Below are 23,254 nucleotides of genomic sequence, written 5' to 3' on the forward strand. Positions count from 1 at the left end.
AAAAATCCACAAGGACTTTTATCAGCTACTGGGGCTAGGGCCTGAGCAGTGTTACTGTAATTACCTCCAAATACAGAAACACACAGTCTCTCTCTACATACAGTGTGGATGGGATTCGGATTATTTCCCCCCCCCCCCCCCCCCCCCCCAGCATTTTTTACTATAAATTCTTCTTAATTATGACTGTAATAATGAGTGTGATATCTGAAATTGGACTTCTTAATTTCTTTTTATCCGTGAATTTCATGTGAGGGCTTGTCCCCTCACGTGTGCTCTCTCTCTCTCTCTCTCTCTCTCTCTCTCTCTCCCTCACCCACTATCTCCCCCACTCTCTCTCTCTTTCTCTCTCTCTCTCTCTCTCTGTACCTCTCTCTCTCTCCCCCACTCTCTCTCTCTTTCTCTCTCTCTCTAAAATGCACTTCATCGCCGGGGGGGATTTCTGAAGCGAATAACTACCGGCTCCTTTTATCTAAGGGAATTATTCAATCACATGCCTCCTGAGTTTGACCTCTAGTTGGTTTTCCAACAATGTTGAATGAGTTAGTTAATGGCCCACGTCTCACTTTACAACAATAATTTTTTAAGATAACTTTTTTTGGGCATTTATTTCATTCATTAGACAGTTTTGTAGAGACAGAGACGAAATGGGACAGAGAGGGGAATGAAATGCAGAGAACGACCCGGGCTGGATTCTAACCCGGGTTACATAAGTAGTAAGGTGTTTATTTGACTAAACCTTGTCTGTTTGCGTCTGTATATTTCTCCCATAAAACCATATTTAACAACCGTTATCCCAACATTAGTTTTACTTTCTATAATCATTCTTAGAACTATTCTGAAGGTTATTAGAGAAGGATTTGTTCATATGATGGGATGAACCCGAGTATACCCGAGTAATACCCAATTCGACGCATAGAGATTATTCCTATGTTTTTACGAGGTGGGTGTTTAGTTTCAAACGGACCTTGAGTCTTACCTTGTTCTTGAAGCTGCCACAGTGTCAGAGTTTTAATGAGGCTCCTGTGTTTGTGTGTGTCGGTCTGTCAGACATCTGGAGCGCGCGGACGAGGACTGAATATGATGTGAAGATGAAACAGCAGCAGTTACACCTGAATAGATAGAAAGATGGATAGATAGATAGATAGATAGATAGATAGATAGATAGATAGATAGATAGATAGATAGATAGATAGATAGATAGATAGATAGATAGATAGATAGATAGATAGATAGATAGATAGATAGATAGATAGATAGATAGATAGATAGATAGATAGATAGATAGATAGATAGATCGATAGATAGATAGATAGATAGATAGATAGATAGATAGATAGATAGATAGATAGATAGATAGATAGATAGATAGATAAGAATTGATTCCACACAAAATATTATGAAACAAACCAGAAAAGCAAAAAAAAATCTAATTATTTCACACAATTTTTTTTTTTAAATGAAAAGTATATTACAAAATATATTCAATGTTATATGCATCATAAAGAGGATATTGAAGAATAAACCAGCATTGATGAAAAGGAGTAGGAAGAGGTATAAACTTACAATAACATCTGCTTGGTGATGTGCCAGGAACGGCTGAGGGGTCAGACATAAGTCTCAGCACCAGAAAATGCCTGGACGGACACACACACACACACACACACACACACACACACACACACAGTTTTTACTTTATCTTTAATTATTGCACAGCGTCCAATTATGTTTGTCCATCAGCAACAATGAAAACACAATTGAATATAAAATGCATTATGGCTTTCACTCGGCATCAATTTATCCAAACGTATTATTCAATAAACCCAAAAAATAGTTTCTGACTCACCAAACTCATTCCCTGGCTGTAGAAGGCAGAGAGCGGATTGTAGGCTATATCCAGTATGATTGACAGCACAGCTGAGCTAGCTAGCCGATCCTTTCCTGTAGGCTACCTGTCAGATTCAAACGCTCGTACATTGTTGGTCCTTTTTTCTGCTGTAAACCGTCCAAGGCTGGCGTAGGCCTTTCTCTTGCTATTCATTATTTTATGTTCCTTTTTAAATTAAAGTCCAACTCCTTAAAATTCCTCTAGTCTGACTTTGAAATTCGCGGGGGGGGGGGGGCTATTGTTGTCAATCAGGTGTCAATATGACGTGAAGGAGCGTAGCCGGCGTAATGACGTAAGCTGTGTAAATGTCCAGTAATATCTTGATTTTAATTGGTCCATGTATGATAAGTAAAGGTTCTGGCATACCATATTTATGTAAAAAAGGTCAAATAAAGATAACGTATAATATAATCACAAGAATAAACAGTAATAATACAAATACAAGTTAATTTAATGAAATGATTTCACATAAATTACAGACACAAACTACACCAGACTAGATAAAGTCAACAATAATTAAACTAAAAGCACTAATTAATTTCTCTAAAAGTTTATGAGAAACTTTAAAGGGAAACAAATAGATAAACGTATATGTTTCGTATATTTGCCGGATGTTCCAGTACTGTCCAATGTCTATTTTCACTGAGGGGAACGTAAGACATAAATCCCTTTTTAACTATGACTCTATACCTATACTGATCCCCTGTGGCCACAATGAGACACTGCACCCACAGGTAAAAAGTAAAGGTGAAGTTAAATCGGTATAGTATTGAACGCACGGACAATATCGCCCCCTGGTGACCACAATGAGGTACTGCACCTCCAGGTTTTTTAAACTACTCCAATTGTTTTCAATCAGTAAATGGGTTAGGGTTAGGGTTAGGGTTAGGGTTAGGGTTAGGGTTAGGGTTAGGGTTAGAGGGTTAGGGTTAGGGTTAGGGTTAGAGGGTTAAGGTGAGGGTTAGGGTTAGGGTTAGGGTTAGAGGGTTAGGGTTAGGGTTAGGGTTAGGGTTAGGGTTAGGGTTAGAGGGTTAGGGTTAGGGTTAGGGTTAGAGGGTTAGGGTTAGGGTTAGGGTTAGAGGGTTAGAGGGTTAGGGTTAGGGTTAGGGTTAGGGTTAGGGTTAGGGTTAGGGTTAGAGGGTTAGGGTTAGGGTTAGAGGGTTAGGGTTAGGGTTAGGGTTAGAGGGTTAGGGTTAGGGTTAGGGTTAGGGTTAGGGTTAGGGTTAGGGTTAGGGTTAGGGTTAGGGTTAGATAGGGTTAGGGTTAGATAGGGTTAGGGTTAGAGGGTTAGGGTTAGGGTTAGGGTTAGGGTTAGGGTTAGGGTTAGAGGGTTAGGGTTAGGGGTTAGGGTTAGGGTTAGGGTTAGGGTTAGGGTTAGGGTTAGGGTTAGAGGGTTAGGGTTAGAGGGTAGGGTTAGGGTTAGGGTTAGGGTTAGGGTCAGAGGGTTAGGGATAGGGTTAGGGTTAGGGTTAGGGTTAGGGTTAGCCCTGTGGCCTTAAGTAGTTACTACAACGCCACTGGTCGCTAGGCTAGGCTAGACTAAGCAACATTTATGGGTAAAAGTGTTGGTTGTGTTTATAACTCGCGATTTAAAAATATATTTACCGTTTCAAAGCATCGATGTACTAAACCAGTTAATATCTGTGAATGAAAGAGGACAAAACAACAGCTTTATTTCAACAAAGCAGACCTTAGAAACTTTATTTTAGAAGGAGGAAGGTAGGCTACAAACCGTTAGCTTCACTAGCTTAAGCTAACGGTTTGTAACAAAAAAAAGTTATCTACCGGAAGCACTGCTTGTATGTAAACATATCTAGTTTTATTACGTTTATTTTGAAAGGTTTAACCGGGAGTATTACTTGTATGTGATTACGTCTGGCTTTACACACGGCTGTAGTTACAGTATGTGGTCACCAGGGGGCGATATTGTCCGTGCGTTCAATACTATACCGATTTGACGTCCCCTTTACTTTTTACATGTGGGTGTAGTACCTCATTGGGGCCACAGGAGGGCAGTATAAATGCGTGATTATTATGGGTCGTCTATGGTTGGTGGTTCAGTGCGGAGTCGGACTGAAGTTTCGCTTGGGTGTTATTTAAAGTAACTTCACTACAAGAGAGTAATCTTTGCTTATGTAGAAGTTAATGACAGTATTTCTTGCTTGACTAAACCTGAGTAGTAGCCAACTGCTTAAGTACAACGCATTCACCTGCAAACGCCAAGATAGACCTGTAGTTCTCTCTTTTGGTGTCTAAGTAAATATAGAACACAATCAAACCAATGTATTTTTGTGAATTATTTGACAACATTTTGTCATCATTGTAGGCTATGTAACATGATTTAACTTTATATAAATGACAGTAATGACACAATATTCTAGTAAAGTGGCCTACGGTAGCTGTAGGCCACTTTACGCAACGCAGCTGCAGCTCGCGGCTCCTCTATGGTTTGTTGATTCTATCGATATAAGTCTTAATTGGCAAGTCAAATTAATATTATTGTGGAACATAGAGGCTACAATGACTACAAGGAAGGTAACGATGGAAGAAACAATAAGAGAAATGAATGAAACACTGAAGAAATTGACGCTAGATATAAGAGACGTTGCAGCAAAGCAAACTGAGATCACAAACATTTTGGCAGAAGTCAAAGAACTCAGAGAAAGTATGGCTGCAAAAGATCGCAGGATTGCTGTACTTGAAAACAAAGTGTTGAAGATGGATGAACTGGAACGTAAAATCCAAGACATGGAACTGTTCACCCGCAAAGAAGATGTAATAATAAGCGGCCTTGGTGTTAAACCGAGGACGTATGCTGCCGCGGCGACCAAGAGAGACGGCGAGGAAAGTTTAAGCTCGCAAGATCAAGAATCGGTCGAATCGCAGGTAATATCCTTTCTTCAAAGTAGGAACATCCACCTGGACAAGAGCAACATCGCAGCTTGTCACATTCTACCAAGTAAGGACCGCGCGATCAAGCCCAGAATCATAATGCGTTTTGTGAGTCGTAAACACAAAACAGAGCTATTGATGCAGGGGAAAAAGCTCAAAGGCACGGCAGTGTACATCAACGAACACCTAACATCTAAAAATGCTGAGATTGCTAGAGTAGCACGGCAGCTATGGAAGGAACACAAAATAAAGGCAACCTGGACCAGAGATTGCAAGGTGTTGATAAGGTTGAATGGCCCCTCGCCTGAAGCGGAGAAAGTGTTGATGATTAGGGAGCTGAAAGACCTGGACCGCTACAAATGAAGATGATGCCAAATATGCTTTTGGGTAATATAGGAATTCCGTGCCAGGTGAAGACCAGAAGATTAGCCACGTTTTTGGCTGGATATTCATTCTATTTTCTACTTCTTTTGAAGGGCGTTCGAAAAGCCTCTATCCTCATAGTTCTATGTTTTTTAAGTTTTGAATGGAGTTCTGCGCGCCTATTGGAACAAGGTATGAAGCACTTTTCCACCTTCATTATGACTGTATATAGTAGGCCTATATTTTCTGTTAATCGATCTGGATCTATAATGCTTCCATGGAGACACAGGCTCAAGCTCTATAAACTGTTAAAACCACACTGCCTCTGTTACCGTTGCTTTTTCATAGGCCTATGTAGCCCTACTTTCGTTTTCTGCCGCGGGGACTTCCCCCAGATCTTTTTTTTCTCAGGATTGCAGCTGAGCCTATTTTTTATTTTCACTTTGGACTTATTGTGGACTAAATTATTTATTTTGTTCTCAAGCTGGTTGCACTTGCTGCTTGATGTAGGCCTATATTTTATAGTTTCTTTATGGGACTGTGTGGATGGATGCGGGCAGGAGTGCCTATTTGTGCTGTGGATGCAACAGTTATACCGAAAAGATTCTGGTTTGAGGGAATGGCCTGCACCCGCAGCCTTATTGGCATGGACATGTTATCTAACTGATAATAGAAAATGATGACTGAGACGGATTTGCCCGTGCCTACAGGGGGCCATATACTGTTAAGATCTGAATACACAGACTACAAGTTATATGATTTTGAATGCAATATTGATCCAGAAAACAACTGTTTCAACTCAATTGATTCCATGTGTGATTACTATACAGAAGAAAAGTTTAATGACACAGTTAACTTGGATAACAATTTTTCAGTCATACATTTTAATTGCAGGAGCTTGTATGCAAATTTTGCCAAGATCCAGGAATACATAAGGTCTTTTAAACATAAATTTTCAGTAATAGCGCTGTCAGAAACATGGCTTGATGAAGATCGAGGTGTAGATTTCTGTATGGAAGGTTATGAACTGCATCATTGCAGTAGAAGAGATAAGAGGGGAGGCGGTGTTGCCTTATTTGTGACCACTGATTTGAAATGCAGAATTGTAGAATGTATGACAACAGCCATTACTGATTTATTTGAATGTGTTACAGTGGAGATTGATATGGAAAATAAGAGGAATGCTGTTGTTACATGTATTTACAGAACACCTGGGTCAAAAATAGAAACATTTAATGAACATCTAGAAAAAGTGTTGTGTCAGCTTAACGAAAAGAAAATGTATATTTTGTGTGGGGACATAAACATTGATTTGTTGAGTCTGCAGAGACAAGTACCAGCTAGTGACTATTTGGAGCTGCTATACAGTAGAGGGTTGTACCCATTGATCACCAAGCCAACTCGGATAACATCAACATGTTCGACATTGATCGACCATATCTTTACAAATATTTTAGAGAGTAAAACCAAGAGTGGGGTGTTGATCAATGACATAAGTGACCATCTGCCAGTATTTCTTGTGTACAACAACAACTACAAGAGGGAAAAAAGGGAAAAACGGGAGAGTACATTCAAGTACAGAAGAGTACGGACAGAAGAGGCAATAAACACTTTAAAAAATGAATTATTAAATCAAAATTGGGAACCATTATATAAAGAAGAAAATATTGATAAAGGTTATGAAATATTCTTGGGGATATTTAAATTGTTGTATGATAAATATTGTCCAATAAAAGAAATTAAAATTAAATTAAAATATTCAGATAGTCCATGGATAACTAAGGGATTACAAAATGCCTGCAAAAAGAAAAATACACTATATAAAGAGTTTATAAAGCTTAGAACCAAAGATGCTGAACATAAATATAAGAAATATAAAAATAAACTAACTAACATTATGAGAATTAGTAAGAAAGAATATTATAGAAAATTAATAGATAATAATAAAAACAATATTAAAGGTCTATGGAAGATACTGAATAATGTTATTGGAAATGGTTCTAGACAAGTTAATTATCCGCATGAGTTTATTGAAAATGATATGACTATTGATAATATGGATGATGCAGTAAATGGCTTCAACCAATATTTTGTAAATGTTGGACCAATACTGGCTGAAAAAATACCTGTTCCTGTGAGATCTGATGACAGGATTAATGATTTCATAGACATTAATCCAAAATCAATGTTTCTAACAGCAGTGGAAGAGAGTGAAATTATAGAGATTGTCAATAAATGCAAAAATAAAACTTCTACTGACTATAGTGACATTGATATGAGAATAGTCAAAGAGGTAATTCACGGAATTTCGAAGCCATTAACGCACATCTGTAATTTATCATTTAAAACTGGTGAATTCCCAAGAAAAATGAAAATTGCAAAAGTCATACCGCTGTACAAAACTGGAGACAAACACCACTTCACAAACTACAGGCCTATTTCACTGCTTCCTCAATTCTCAAAAATCTTAGAAAAAGTATTTGCTGCTAGACTTAATAAATTCATCAATAAACACAATTTACTAACTGACAGCCAATACGGATTCAGACCCAACCGATCCACTTCATTAGCAGTCATTGAGCTAATTGAAAAGATTACAAATTCCCTGGACCAAAAGAAATATGCAGCTGGTGTTTTTATTGATCTCAAAAAAGCATTTGATACCATAAATCATGATATATTAATTAATAAATTAGAACAGTATGGTATCAGGGGGGTTGTATTAAACTGGCTGAGGAGCTATCTACAGAACAGGCAACAGTTTGTGAAGATGGGTGAATACGTGTCAGCTTGTTTGGACATTGCTTGTGGGGTCCCCCAGGGGTCAGTGTTAGGGCCAATTCTTTTTATTCTCTACATAAATGACATATGTAAAACATCAAATATTTTACAATTTGTGTTATTTGCAGATGACACAAATATTTTTTGTACGGGAGAGGACTTGCAGCAGCTTCTGGAGTCAATTACTTCTGAAATGAGCAAATTAAAAAGGTGGTTTGACAATAATAAATTATCATTGAATTTAAGCAAAACAAAAATCATGTTGTTTGGAAATTGTAATTTAAATAGTGATATAAATGTCAAGATAGATGGTGTTAATATTGAAAGAGTGTATGTAAATAAATTCTTGGGTGTGACAATAGACCACAAGCTATGCTGGAAACCTCACATAAATCATGTTAAATCTAAACTGTCACGAAGCATCTCAGTCCTGGGTAAAGCAAAGCATATATTGGATCACAAATCATTGCATATTCTTTACTGCTCAATGATCTTACCTTATTTAATTTACTGTGTGGAGGTCTGGGGGACCACTTACAAAAGCTCACTGCTACCACTAGTCACACTTCAAAAACGAGCCATAAGAATAATCAATAAAGCTGGATATTATGATCACACCAACCTCCTCTTTTTACATTCCCGTATCATAAAGTTCAATGACCTGGTTGAATATCAAGTTGCACAAATCATGTTCAAAGCTAGAAACAAACTGCTACCAGGTAACATTCAAAAACTTTTTTTTGACAGAGAGGGTGGTTATAATTTGAGGGAACAGTTAAACTTTAAGACACTGGCTGCACGCATGACTTTAAAATGTCATTGCATTTCAATTGGTGGTGTGAAACTGTGGAATGGTATGAGCACGGAGTTAAAGCAATGTCCAAACATGATTCAGTTCAAAAAAAAATTCAAAGCAATGATTTTTAACAGGTACAGGGATGAGGGAGAGATTTAAGACGGAAAGTATATGTATGTGTGGATATGGATATGTGAGTTGTACAAATATGGAGATATGGACGTATGAATTGTGTTGATGCATACGGTGGATGTATTTTTGTATGGATGTATGTAGTGGATATTTCATTTCATTTTTCGTTTGACTTTTGTTTATCCTCGGGAGACCAATTCAGGGGTGTCCCTCATTTGCAATGGCGTCGAGTATATATGGATATATGGATTGTATAAATATAAAAAAATATATATATATATAAAAAATTATTATAAAGTTATTGAGCTGTGGAAAAGGGGTAGGATTAAATAAGTTTATACTTCTTCCTACTCCTTTTCAGGCATATCAATTCAATGTTATGTTTATTTTTTGTTTATTTTGTTTATTTTTATTTGTGAAATCATTTGAACATATTCTTTGTGTTGTGTTTTCATGCTTTTAGTTTTTCTTTTTTTTTTGATATGTCTGAAATAAAGTTTAATCAATCAATCAATCAATGTAGGGGCCAAAATTGTTTATTTTGAAAAGTTATACACTTCCGTTTTGATTGACACATGTGGGTGTGGGTGTGGTTTATATACCGGGGCACTTGTGGCGGGCGAGGGTTAGGATACAAAGGGGGTTAGTGGCGCACCTGTTTTATTTTCTGTTTACCGTCAACTTAGCGTCAACTTATCGTCAACAACGTCAAATAACCTTCAATTACAGCAGTATATATTTTATTTGTTTATTTTCAACACCATCTACATGTTCTCATTCATCCGTTGTAATTCTGCCTTTCATTTATTAAACTCTTTAAACTATACCCATCACCGGAGTTGGAGATTTGTTTGGACGCGTAACTGCCTGGAGCCCATTAAGCCTCTTAGCGGCCTTTATTGGAGAGCAGTCGCTACAATTAGTAAACAGAAAACACAATCCAAAAACACCAAGGCATGGACGGGATTCAACATTGCTCTTACCGCTTGGATCTCGATGTTTTGGAGTGAACGAACTAAGCAACATTGGACTCTTTTCCACGGACGCCTTGGATCAGAGACACAATTGACAGCTGCAGCAGCGGTGTAACGCGCGAGTGACAGCAGTGCATCACAGCCATCAGAAACGGTATGTTTGTTGATCCTTCTGTGTATTTGTTTGAAGTTGAACACAGTTTGGAAGGCTGCCGTTTTGTCCATTGGGGACTGTTTGTTTTGGCTTGTGTTGCGCGTGCTTGGTTGTCGCGATCGGCAATTGTTTGGGCTGATTTGACCGCGTGGTGGGCTGAGGCCGCCGCTGTGCTGTGCTGTGCTGTTGTGTGGAAATCGCATATTGGCTGAATCAATGTCATTGCGGATTGCATTGTGTCTGTTGCTCTGTGCTTTGATGAATTGTGAAAATTGAAAGTTCGCATAATGAGTGACGCAAATGAAATGGAAAATACGGAGAAGAGAACGGTCAAGCTTACAGCCAAAGCGCTGGCTTGCAAAATGGAAACTCTTCAAAAGCAACGTCAATCTAATGTGACAAAAATGAAAGAGCTCTCACTTGAAATGAAAGGGCTCATGAAATGTGATGAAAATGCAAAGAAAGTGCAATTCAAACTGGAGGAACTCAAACAACTGCATGAAAATGCAAATGCAACACATGAGTCAGTGATGGTTTTACTTCCCAAAGAGGAAAAGGTAACACAAAATGAATGGTTTGGACGCATAATAAAACACAACACAGACTTCACTGATGATGTCCAAACATGGCTCTCTGAGATTGAAGGACCCTGTCAGCAAGCAAGAAATGTGACTACAGATGTGTTAACTGCACAATCAGTCATCTTTCCCATTCCAACTGAAGAGGAGGCACCTGTTGAATTAAAGGGAAATATACCACACTCTGATGTTCAACCTGCCATTCCTTCCCAACAGAATAAAGCGATATCTGACATGCAGGATGAAATAAATCCAAGTGACAGTGTGTCAAATATTACAAACCGGAGTCACAAATCACATTCTTCATGCTCAAGATTGTCCACCACCTCATCTGCATGCATCAAGACTGAGGCTGAAATGGCTGCTCTTATTGTGCAACAACAAATGCTTAAAGATAAACATGCCATAGAAGCACAGGAAGAGCAGCTTAGGAAGCAGGAAGAGCAGCTAAGGAGGAAAAAAGAGCAACTGGAACTGGATGGAAACCTTGCTGCTACAATGGCAAAAATGAAAATTCTCAGAGCCTCAAGTAGATCAGGGGCCTCATTTATCAACGGTGCGTACGCACAATAGAGTGCGTACGTGGCTCACTAAGCAACATTTGCGATTTATCAAAAGTATACTTGACGGGAAGAAGTGCGGTGTTCCACGCACAATATAACCCATGCGTACGGACAAAAAGTGGAGAAAGGAGAACTGGCGACTCCAGTCGGCAGATGAATGAAGTACGAGAACGAATGTGTCTGTGTAAAATTAATCGTATTAAGCCATGCATGCATGTCATACATCGGGAGTTCCTTTGCAAAACGGATAAAGCCATTCTTACAATTAATATGCCTCGACCGATTTTTCCATGGAGTGATACCAACAAAAACAAAACGAATTAGGATCTTAAATAGCCTACACACGGAGACATATGAGTGCAAATAAAAACAAAATAGCAACGTTCGAATAAACTCTGCAGTTATTAAAGAATAACCTATCTGCATGTTGTGGAATTAATTCTGATAATATTGAGGTGGAATACAGCCTATTACTTTTACACTGACGCTGTTCTCGATGCCTCAGTCAGGCAGACAGGAGTGCACCTTTTCATACACTAATGATAAGCCTACTGTACATCACATAGGCTACTGTGATTTTTTTCACGGCTTTTAGTCCGTTTTATTTATGTGTTTTTCTTTGTGTTTAAGCACGTCGCAATTGTGTTTTGAAAGGGACTGTGAAGTTTATTATTAACCCTCCGCCGCCCGTCACTGCCCCTGGATGAATTCTCCGAATCTGTATCTCATGGGGGGTCTCAGTGCCCCCCGCTCGTGGCACAAACACTGTTGTGTGAGTGAGGATATGCACTTGTTTGCGTCCACTTTTATGTCGGATCACTTCTTTTTATTTCGGCCACAGCGTTCACAGAGATCGCCACAGGCTGCACTCTATCGCCTTTACGCTCACACTGCCACCAAACTATATTTTCCCTGTTCGCCACTTCTCCAACGGCTACTTCGGGGTGACCGCAGTGATCCACACCGTGTGGAGTTTATTTTTCCATTTCCCTTTCAGTCGGCGATTGCCACTACCGCCTTCATGCACTCAGTAAATGATATTCATTCGGGCGTGTCGATGACTATGTATGGGTAAATATGGGCGGTACGTGAAGCCCGCAAAGGCTGCGCCACATTTAGAGTTGATTGTGATTTATAAAGGGAAATAGGCGTAGGACGTGAGTGCGCACTGCTTCATAAATCGGAAAATATCTTTCGCACGCACTGCCCTAAATCCTACGAAAGCAACCTTCTAACGCAAATCCTACGCAAAGTTTGATAAATGAGGCCCCTGGTGTGCGTAGCCACAGATCAAGAGCGTCAGATGGTATGAACTCATATATGGTGAAGAAACAACATGAAAATAGAACACAAATGATTGCCACTGCTGACGGAGACATTACGCAAACCCAATCTCTCCCCACAGTGCCAGTGACAGTACAGTCAAATACATTGACTATGGATGCACATGTTACAGTACCTACAACATTGCCTGCTCCAAGCAATGGTGAACAGAGTAATATGATTCATATCATGGAAAAGCAAAATGACATCACTGCATTAATGGTCCAGCAACAGTGTCTCTCTTTAATGCCCAAGAAAGAGATTCGTCGTTTTGATGGTGACCCACTTCAATTTCAAACATTCATAAAATCCTTTGAACACAATATTGAAAGCAAGAACCCAAACCCCACAGATTGTCTTTATTATCTCGAACAGTATACAGAAGCACAACCTAGAGAAATGGTGAGGAGCTGCCTTCATATGACAGCAGAAAGAGGATTCAGGAAGGCAAAGTCCTTACTGCAGGAGCACTTTGGCAACGAGCATAAAATCGCTACAGCCTACATGGAGAAGGCTCTTTCATGGTCGTCAATAAAACCAGATGACACAAAAACATTACAAGCATACACTCTGTTTCTAAGAGGATGTTGCAATGCCATGGAAGATGTCAACAACATGCAGGAGCTCAACATGTCTGCTAATCTGCTAATTATCATAAAGAAGCTGCCATATCGACTGAGGGATAAATGGAGATCTGTGGCATGTGATTTTCAGGAAAGGTACAAACAAAGAGCTACCTTCAGGGATCTGGTTAATTACCTGGAAAAACAAGTGAGGATTGCAACTGATCCAGTGTTTGGAGACATCAGAGACACTCCAACACCAAGCAAGGATGGAAGGAGTTTTATGTCAAAACCACAGCATCCAAGAGTCAAAGGGAGTACATTTGCTACCACTGTGACAGTTGCACATGAGAAACATGGAAATGGACCTAGGAAAATGGAGAGTTGGCCGGCTGTAAAAAGGTGTATGTTCTGTGGAGGTGGACATGCTTTGGAGGTGTGTTTCCTATTGGAAAAGAAAGCACATCATGAGAAAATCACTTTCTTAAAAGAAAATGGAGCCTGCTTTGGTTGTCTGCAGAAGGGACACATGAGTAAGGACTGCAGGAAGCGACTCAGCTGCAACATATGCAATTTGAAGCATCCTCGGATGCTGCATATCCACCAAAGAAGGAACGAAATGGACAAGCAGCAATCTCCAACAAAAGAAGAAGCCGACAACAGAGCCATAGCCTCGGTACAGACAAGTGGTCTTACTGGGGCCGGTGAAGACAACTGCAAACTCTCAATAGTGCCTGTGAAAGTAAAGGCAAAGAAGGGGAACACAACAGTGCATACATATGCATTTCTTGACCCGGGAAGCACTGCGTCATTTTGCACATTGGGGCTAATGACTAAACTCAATCTCCAGGGAAGAAAATCAAATATTCTTCTGAGAACAATGGGTCAAAGGAAGGTCGTGGAAACCAGCATTGTTTCAGGCCTAGAGGTAACAGGACTGAATGGCACTGAGTTCTGTGATCTCCCATGTGTGTACACACAGAAGACAATGCCTGTGCACAAAGGAAACATCCCACATCAAAATGACATCAAACAGTGGTCTCATTTGAAGAATATTCACTTACCTGAACTGGACTGTGAGATTGAGTTGCTGATTGGCTCTGATGTACCAAAGGCTCTTGAACCACTTCAAGTCATTAGAAGTGTGGGAGATGAACCGTATGCCGTTAAAACATTGCTCGGCTGGACAGTTAATGGACCTCTGGGAGGAAAAGATGATTATGCTCAGGAGCAGTCAGACATCAGTGTTAACAGGATATCAGTTGTTACACTTGATGAGCAGTGGGAGCAGCAGTACAAGATTGACTTTCCTGAATGTGTCAAAGATGACCAAGAACCTTCAAAAGAAGATCAGCAGTTCTTGGAGTTGGTTTCAGCATCTGCAAAGCTGGTAAATGGACATTACTGCTTTGGCTTACCATTGAAGGACAGGAAAATCTGCTTGCCTGACAATAAGAACTGCGCTGAACAGAGGACACTAAACTTAAAAAGGCGTTTCCAGAGAGATCCATGCTATCACTTGGAGTACACCAACTTCATGTCTGACATGATATCCAAGGGTTATGCAGAGAAAGTACCAGAAGGGATCTTGGAGCGTAGTGATGGCAGAAAATGGTATCTACCACACCATGGAGTTTTGCATCCACAAAAGAAAAAACTTCGAGTAGTCTTCGACTGTGGAGCTACATATCGGGGAGTTTCACTGAACTCTCAGCTCTTACAGGGGCCAGACCTCACCAGCACCTTGATTGGAGTCATAGCTAGATTCCGTAAAGAACCTGTTGTCATTGCTGCGGATATCGAAGCGATGTTCCTCCAAGTGCAAGTACCAAAGGAAGATCGGGACCTGCTACGGTTCGTCTGGTGGCCTGATGGAGATTACAGTCAGAACATGGTGGAATACAGAATGACGGTGCATTTATTTGGAGCAACATCATCTCCAAGTTGTGCAAATTTTGCCCTGAGGAAATGTGCTGAAGACAACACTGGCCAGTTCAGCCCACAAACTATCAACACCATCTTGAACAACTTTTATGTGGATGACTGCCTCGCTTCAGCAGCTTCAGAAGAGGACGCAATAGCTCTTTATCACGAGTTAAGAGCCATTTGCTCCAAGGGAGGCTTTGTACTCACCAAGTGGATAAGCAATAGTCGTCATGTATTGGCTGCCATACCTGAAACGGAAAGAGCAAAAGAAATGAAGGATCTGGATTTGGACCATGACAAATTACCTGTGGAGAGGATGTTAGGTGTACAATGGTGTGTTCAGTCTGACGTCTTCAAGTTCAAAATCATCCTCAAAAACAGACCACTGACAAGACGAGGGATTTTGTCGACTGTCAGCTCTGTATATGATCCCCTTGGAATGTTGGCACCAGTAGTCCTGACTGCAAAAAGGATCCTACAGGAATTGTGTCGGGAAAAGACTGGTTGGGATGATGTGATACCAGACTCTTTTGTGCAGGAATGGATGAGCTGGATTCAGGAACTCCATAACTTGGAAGACTTTAAAGTCAATAGATGCTTCAAACCTACAAACTTCGGAACGGTAACATCTGCTCAGCTACACCATTTTGCTGATGCATGTCAGGATGGTTATGGAACTGTGAGTTATTTGTTACTGCATGACAACCATGGCCAAACACATTGTGCATTTGTGATGGGAAAGGCCAGAGTGGCTCCTTTGAAGCCAGTCACTATCCCTCGCATGGAGTTGACTGCTGCTACCATGGCAGGCAGAATGGACACAATATTGAGGAAAGAGCTGCAGATGGAACTTGCAGACTCTACATTTTGGACTGATAGCACCTCTGTGCTCAAGTACATAAAGAACAGGACCACACGATTTCGAACATTCGTGGCTAACAGAGTGACTGAAATTGCCAAAGCCTCAGATGAACATCAGTGGAGGTATGTCAACACAAATGACAATCCCGCAGACATGGCTTCCAGAGGTGTGAAAGTTAAAGCTTTCCTAAAGAAGGAAATGTGGGTGTACGGACCTCCGTTTCTTCTTGGTCCTCAGGAAGAGTGGCCTCAGAACCCTGATGGAGAGAAAGAAAGAGAAGAGAGAAAGAAAAAGAAGAAGAAAAAAAGAACGACAGAAATGGTCCAACATAAGACGCAACTTCACCCCAGGAGACATCGTCGTCATTGTGGATGATTCAGCACCTCGCAACTCCTGGTTGACTGGAAGGATTGTGGAGACCATGATGGACAAAAAGGGACTTGTACGTCAGCTTCGGATCAAGTCCAAGACGGGATTTCTGACCAGGCCCATCAACAAAGTCTGCCTACTACTGGAGGCAGAGGATCATTGACTGACCCAAACAAACTTTTGACCTCTTGACTTTGTTCCTGGAGACATGACTTTGACTAATCACTCTTTCTTTGGATTACAAATAATGAAGAAAGAAGATCAAGAAAATATATTTACTGTGTTGATTGTCATGTCAAATGTGTAATTATTATTTGAATTTGAAACATAATAATTAGGGGCCGGAATTGTAGGGGCCAAAATTGTTTATTTTGAAAAGTTATACACTTCCGTTTTGATTGACACATGTGGGTGTGGGTGTGGTTTATATACCGGGGCACTTGTGGCGGGCGAGGGTTAGGATACAAAGGGGGTTAGTGGCGCACCTGTTTTATTTTCTGTTTACCGTCAACTTAGCGTCAACTTATCGTCAACAACGTCAAATAACCTTCAATTACAGCAGTATATATTTTATTTGTTTATTTTCAACACCATCTACATGTTCTCATTCATCCGTTGTAATTCTGCCTTTCATTTATTAAACTCTTTAAACTATACCCATCACCGGAGTTGGAGATTTGTTTGGACGCGTAACTGCCTGGAGCCCATTAAGCCTCTTAGCGGCCTTTATTGGAGAGCAGTCGCTACAGTAGCTCAGTTATTTCTAATGGAGGTTGATGTTTTATGTTGAAAATCATGAGCGGAAAAAGCACTGTTGACAGTCCCCGTCTTACTTCCGGTGTTTCGGTTCAACGTGTAGTAACATTACATTGTATCATAAAGCTATGTTGCCTTGCTAATTACCGCTTAGTAACGAGCTGTTCTGCCTTATTTAGCCCATAAAAGCCCGTCAAAATGTGCTATAAACGCTAAAAGGTAGGTCCTCTTATGTTATAGCCTGTAGATCTATAGCCTATTCAATCCGACCAAAGGTTATATCGGTTACGTCAGCTGCTCTTTGTATTCTCTTACTTTTCTACGTGACCTAACTATATTTAAAAATCGTAAAAAGCTTAAACGAAACTATAGTTAACTCGGCATCGCGTTGATTTAAGTATGTAGTCTCTGTATTGACACGTAAATGCTTATAGTGTATGTATAGCCTACATTATTTAAAATCACTTTTTGAATGGACAGAACTAGTAGTAGGACTAGTAGCCTATTGCCTACAACACTGACCGTTTGTTGAAACAAATCAAATAGCTGATTGTCGAAATCTAGGCTATTTAATTTATTATATTTGCGTTATTATTGCTTATAGACTTATAAGTGGATTTCTATAGCAGCAGAAACATTGATTTGTTTTACTTTGAAAAATCAGCCTTTGTTGTTATCCTGAAACCTACTTTAAACATAGTTTTAAATGTAGGCTACATTACCTGCTAATTATGTTTTATTTTTAGTTTATTATTTACTATTATTTGATGTGTTACTCTACAGCCCTACACCACAATATCTAATATAGAATGAAAGTAGAAGTAAAAGTGATCATGTGAGTTATTGTGCAAGATTCTAGATGGGATATTATAATTATTTTCTACAAAGTCTGATAGGAAATAAAACCCAAAATTCTACACACTGCAGGTTTAAAGGTGCACTGTGCAGTTTCAGAGGAGGGGTACAGCAGCAAGTCGTTGGCAATGAAATTCTTAAGTCCCAGGCTCCTCTCAACAATGTGATATAGAAGAAGAAAATGTAGAATAGAAACACACAAGTGAAGAGAGCAACACCTGAGACACAAATAAACACAACAGTAGTGCAAGGACACAGTGCAGATAAATATAAATTGAATTGTTCAGCCCTAACTAATACTATGTATTACTATACTAATGTGTTGCACCAAATATCAATTAATACCCTTGTAGGCTACAGGCTTTCAGCTGTAGCATGCTAAAAGTGAAATAATAAAGTGAATTTGGGTGGTAGGATGGCCTAGGAAACAGGTTCCTCCCAATAACCATGAGGTCTCTGGTTGGATCCCCGGCACCGGACAGGAGGGTGTTAGTAGTAAAACTACTCTACCATAGTGTCCTTGTGCAAGACACTTAACACCAGACTGCTCCAGGGGCGCTGTACTATGGCTGACCCTGTGCTCTGACCCCCTCTGGAGTGGAAAGACTTGAGAGGGGATATGAGAAAAGACAAATTTCAATGTGCCTAGTGTACAGTTGACTTAATTGACTTACTGACTTACTTACTAACCTGTTGGCTACGTGCTTTCAGCTGTAGCATGCTAAAGTGAAATGTCCTAATAAACTAATTTCCTCCCATGTTATGTCACTGTAACAGGTGTAAATAAAAAATGGCCGCCCTGAACCACCTGTCCTTTGCAGCATGTGGGTTTTTGGGGATGTACCAGCTGGGTGCAGTGGGGGCATTCTATCGCCATGGAGACCGGTTACTAGGCGCTCTGGGGGCGTGTGCAGGGGCCTCGGCTGGGGCTCTAGTCGCTGCTGTGGTCATCACCGCTCCGGAGAAGCTAGAGGTAAAGTGTGTGTGTGTGTGTGTGTGTGTGTGTGTGTGTGTGTGTGTGTGTGTGTGTGTGTGTGTGTGTGTGTGTGTGTGTGTGTGTGTGTGTGTGTGTGTGTGTGTGTGTGTGTGTGTGTGTGTGTGTGTGTGTGTGTGTGTGTGTGTGTGTGTCTGTGTGTGTGTGTGTCTGTGCCTGTGTTTGTGTCTGTTAGCTTGTGTGTGTTTAGTTAGAGGTAAAGATTCAAGACTCAAGATGGTGTATTCCTCATACGCACAATATGTAGGTTACAGATACAGTATTTTTTTCTAATAATCAATTTAACCTTTATTTATTCTTGAGAGATCACTTGAGGTGTGACCCTCATTTGCAAAGATGACGAGTCAAACAAATGCAAAGCAAAAACAACAATACATACACAATATAAATAAGCAAATACATCAGATATACAACAACTGATGAAGAGAGAAAAAAAAACAATTGAAACATTTAAACAGTGATGTAGAATGGCTGGAAAAGGGTTTCTGAGCACTAGAACTTCAGACAAATGCAGTGAATTTCAGGCTGTTATTATTAGACTCCAGTGTTTGATTGTTTTTGTTTGTTTTTCAGGACTGTAAAGAGTTCACGTTCAGCTTTGCAGAGAGCGTGAGACAGCAGCGCTTTGGAGCCATCACCCCGGGGTTTGACTTCATGCTCAGACTACAGTAAGTCACCAGCATACTGCGTGTGACTGTGCACTGAAGAGAAAATCCAGTGATTATACACAGCCTAGGCTCTGTAAACAAACAGGCATGTTGCTAGCTACGGTTGCACCCCCCCCCCCCTCCCCTTTGTTTTCATACCCTTTGTTTACATACCAGTTTACAGAGCCTAGGCTGACAATTTACGCCACCAGATTGTTTTTCAGCGCACACACAGTACAGACAGGTAGCGGATCGTGAGGAGATATTCACTGATTTTGGCAAGGAATTATTTTGACAACAAGCGTTTTCTAGAATCACTGACTCCACCTTTAAGTATAAATAAAGTCTATTTTAATTTGATTAAAGTAGGTATTTGTAAAAATCTGTCAAATGCCTCGGAAATATGTAAAAACACCACAAATAAAAAACACCAAGCCCAGTACAGCGATTTCCCTGTACTACATTATCCCATAGTTACCTTCATTAGTATGCTTCGCTTGCTCTGTATATGTTCAACAGATTGAGTAATAATTACATGTTGCTGTAGTAAAGATAGACCTGTGTTTATGAGACCCCATGGGGATATTATAATTAAAAAACTAGACAAGTGAGCATCTGTTCTGTGTGTGTGTGTGTGTGTGTGTGTGTGTGTGTGTGTGTGTGTGTGTGTGTGTGTGTGTGTGTGTGTGTGTGTGTGTGTGTGTGTGTGTGTGTGTGTGTGTGTGTGTGTGTGTGCGTAGGGAGGGGATAGAAGACATTCTGCCCAGCCAAGCTCACAGTCTGGCTACAGACCGGCTCCACGTCTCAATAACACACTCACACACCGGAAAGAATCGCATCGTGTCCACGTTTAACACCAGGGACGAGCTCATCAAGGTACACACACACACACACACACACACACACACACACACACACACACACACATACAGGCAGACAGACACTGAGACACACACACACACACACACACACAGGCAGACACGGACACACACAAACAGACAGACAGACACTCAGGCACACAGACAGACACGCAGATACAGAGACATACAGACAGACACACAAACACACACACAGACAAACACAGACTAACACACACACACAGACAGACACAGACTAAAACACACACACACACACAGACAGACAGACACACAGGCAGAGAGATAGACAGACACACTCACACACTGGCAAAAACCTCATCGTATCCACGTTTACCTCCAGGGACAAGCTCATAAAGGAACACTCACTCACTCACTCACTCACTCACTCACTCACTCACTCACTCACACACACACACACACACACACACACACACACACACACACACACACACACACACACACACACACACACACACACACACACACACACACACACACACACACACACACACACACACACACACATACAACTCTCTAAATATAGTCTTGATGCTTTCAGTTCATAAACGTTTTACATCCTTGTTTTTTTTTCGTTCTACTGCGTTGTTGTGCTGGATTTTTTTATTGCTTTGACCAGAAAGGGAAACTATCAAAGTCAATGCTGTCATCATACTATATATCACAAGCAATGGCCCTAATAGTGTGTGTGTGTGCGTGCGTGCGTGTGTTTATGCGTGTGTGCGTGTGTGTGTTTCTGCGTGCATGCGTGTGTTACTTCTACAGGCTCTCCTGGCCAGCAGCTTTGTGCCAGTCTATGCCGGACTCAAAGCAGTTGAATTCAGAGGAGAGGTAATATTCTATTCAAATTAGCTTTATTGGCATGACGATATTAAAAGTTTTGCCAAAGCATTCAAGGCAATAACTAGAATGTCCTTGCAAATGGCTGCTGTTGTAATTGTTAATGTGAATATGATGAATAAACCATCTTGAATCTTGAATGGTTCTCTATAGAAATGGATCGACGGAGGTTTCACTGACGCGCTGCCTATCCTTCCCTCTGGCCGAACCATCACTGTGTCTCCGTTCACTGGCCTGCAGGATGTGTGTCCGGTCCATAGGGGGCGCTACAACAGGCAGCTCAGACTGGCAAACATGGACATTATGGTGAGGAATGAATCGATCATTTTAAACTAATTACCTAAGACATAGGCCTAACTATGGCTCTCAGGTGTATCCGGATTTTATTTTTATTTATTTTTCAAGTAATTTTTTTTAGCCACTGCTTACCCTGATAAGTAATGGTGTATTCCAGGCATGGCGGCCCTCTATGCCAAGTATAGTGAAGTTGGTTGTTAAGCTGCTGCTAATATCAGGATTTTTGGTGTTAAGAAACTCTACCATGACTCTATTGGAAAAGGATACCAGTTACTTCTTATAATATAAACACATTTAATGTATTTACATAAAAAGATAGGACAGGCTACTCCTAAAATATAGGATACACAAAAAAGTAATATGATATAATATACTGTTACCATCCAAACTTTAAATCATGAAAAATACTGTTTTTTGGTCTTCTGGCCGCCCTCCACTAGCCACCATGCCTAACAAATATTCTTGGTATTAAACCCTGCGTTACAGTGTATTTTCTGTGACTGGTTTTGACCTATGGCTTTCAGGTGTATTGTGAATTTATTTCTTGGCCCATCACTTTCTGTACTATCAAACTATACATATTTCATTTATTTACATAAAAAGATTGACCAGGCTACTCATTTGAAAATATAGAATACACAAAAAAGATATATATACCATAACTGTCCAAACTCCAAATCATGAAAAATACTGTTATATCATTTTTAGCCCATATCGTGGTCTTCTGGCCGCCCCCTAACACATATTTTTGGGGAAACAGTGTATTTTCTTTGACTGGTTCTGACCTAGATTCTGTGTATTTCTTTGTTTGTTCTCCAGTTCTCCATTGAAAACATCAAGCGTCTGAACCGGGCTCTGTTTCCCCCGTCCGACAGGGGGATGCGGTCGCTATGGGAACAAGGTTTCAGCGACGCCGTCAGGTTCCTCAAGAGAGAAGAATGGATGAGCTGAACTACTACAAAACATTGACTATGACTTATTTTATTTTAACTTTATTTTTCCAGATAAAACATCAAGAACAGTTTCTTATTTACAATATCGATCTGGTCCAAGAGGCCCCACCAGGACTTTGATTTATCTATGAGAATTCTATGGATTTTAATGGATTTTATTCTTATTTATTTCTTATGTGATTGTAGCGGGTTTTTTTAAGACTTTTTTTGGTGCATTTTTGCTTTTATTAGACAGTTTTTTGGAGCGACAGGGATGAAATGGGGCAGAGAGGGGAATGACATGCAGAGAACGACCCGGGCTGGATTCTAACCCGCGTCTCCAACCACTACACCACAAGCAGCCCATGACAATATGGATTTTATGGATTTTACCAGGATTTTTCTATTATAAAACTGATCTATGAATGGCAGATCTATGAACCTATAGTATGTTGGTTGGTTTTCCATTGGATCACTGTATATTTATACATTTTCATTTCTTCATTTAACCTTTACACTCCAGAGATAAAATATAAAGTGGAGCATGAAAGAGTTTGTCAATCATTGTGAGCTTCAATCAGATACAGTACACCTCAACACGCACACACACACACATACACACTCACTCTCACACACACACACTAACACACTAAGTCTCTCACACACACACACACACTAACACACTAAGTCTCTCACACACACACACACACACACACACACACACACTATCTCTCTCACTCACACACACACACACACACACACATTGTGGACCTGTTCCTATGCTCTTTAGGACATCAACTGAACATGATGGAAAGCCCTCATATGAACATTCTCACTGTTAATCCATTTTCCACGGAGCCATTCCATTTTTTCCTC

The 23,254-nt window shown here is 40.3% G+C and overlaps 1 protein-coding gene across 1 annotated transcript; it reads left to right on the forward strand.

Annotated features, from left to right (window-relative positions):
• The first annotated feature begins 17,007 nt into the window (after window positions 1–17,007).
• Window positions 17,008–23,053, forward strand: pnpla4 (patatin-like phospholipase domain containing 4). The gene is made up of 7 exons (XM_080052661.1): window positions 17,008–17,136; window positions 18,550–18,745; window positions 19,340–19,434; window positions 20,154–20,289; window positions 21,075–21,140; window positions 21,303–21,455; window positions 22,266–23,053. Exons 2-7 carry the CDS (start codon window positions 18,563–18,565, stop codon window positions 22,395–22,397), a joined length of 765 nt encoding a protein of 254 aa, XP_079908787.1. The 5' UTR covers window positions 17,008–17,136; window positions 18,550–18,562; the 3' UTR covers window positions 22,398–23,053.
• The last annotated feature ends 201 nt before the right edge of the window (window positions 23,054–23,254 follow it).

This window comes from Ammodytes marinus, assembly GCF_949987685.1.
Source record: "Ammodytes marinus genome assembly, chromosome: 24".
NCBI classification, from domain to species: Eukaryota; Metazoa; Chordata; class Actinopteri; order Uranoscopiformes; family Ammodytidae; genus Ammodytes; species Ammodytes marinus.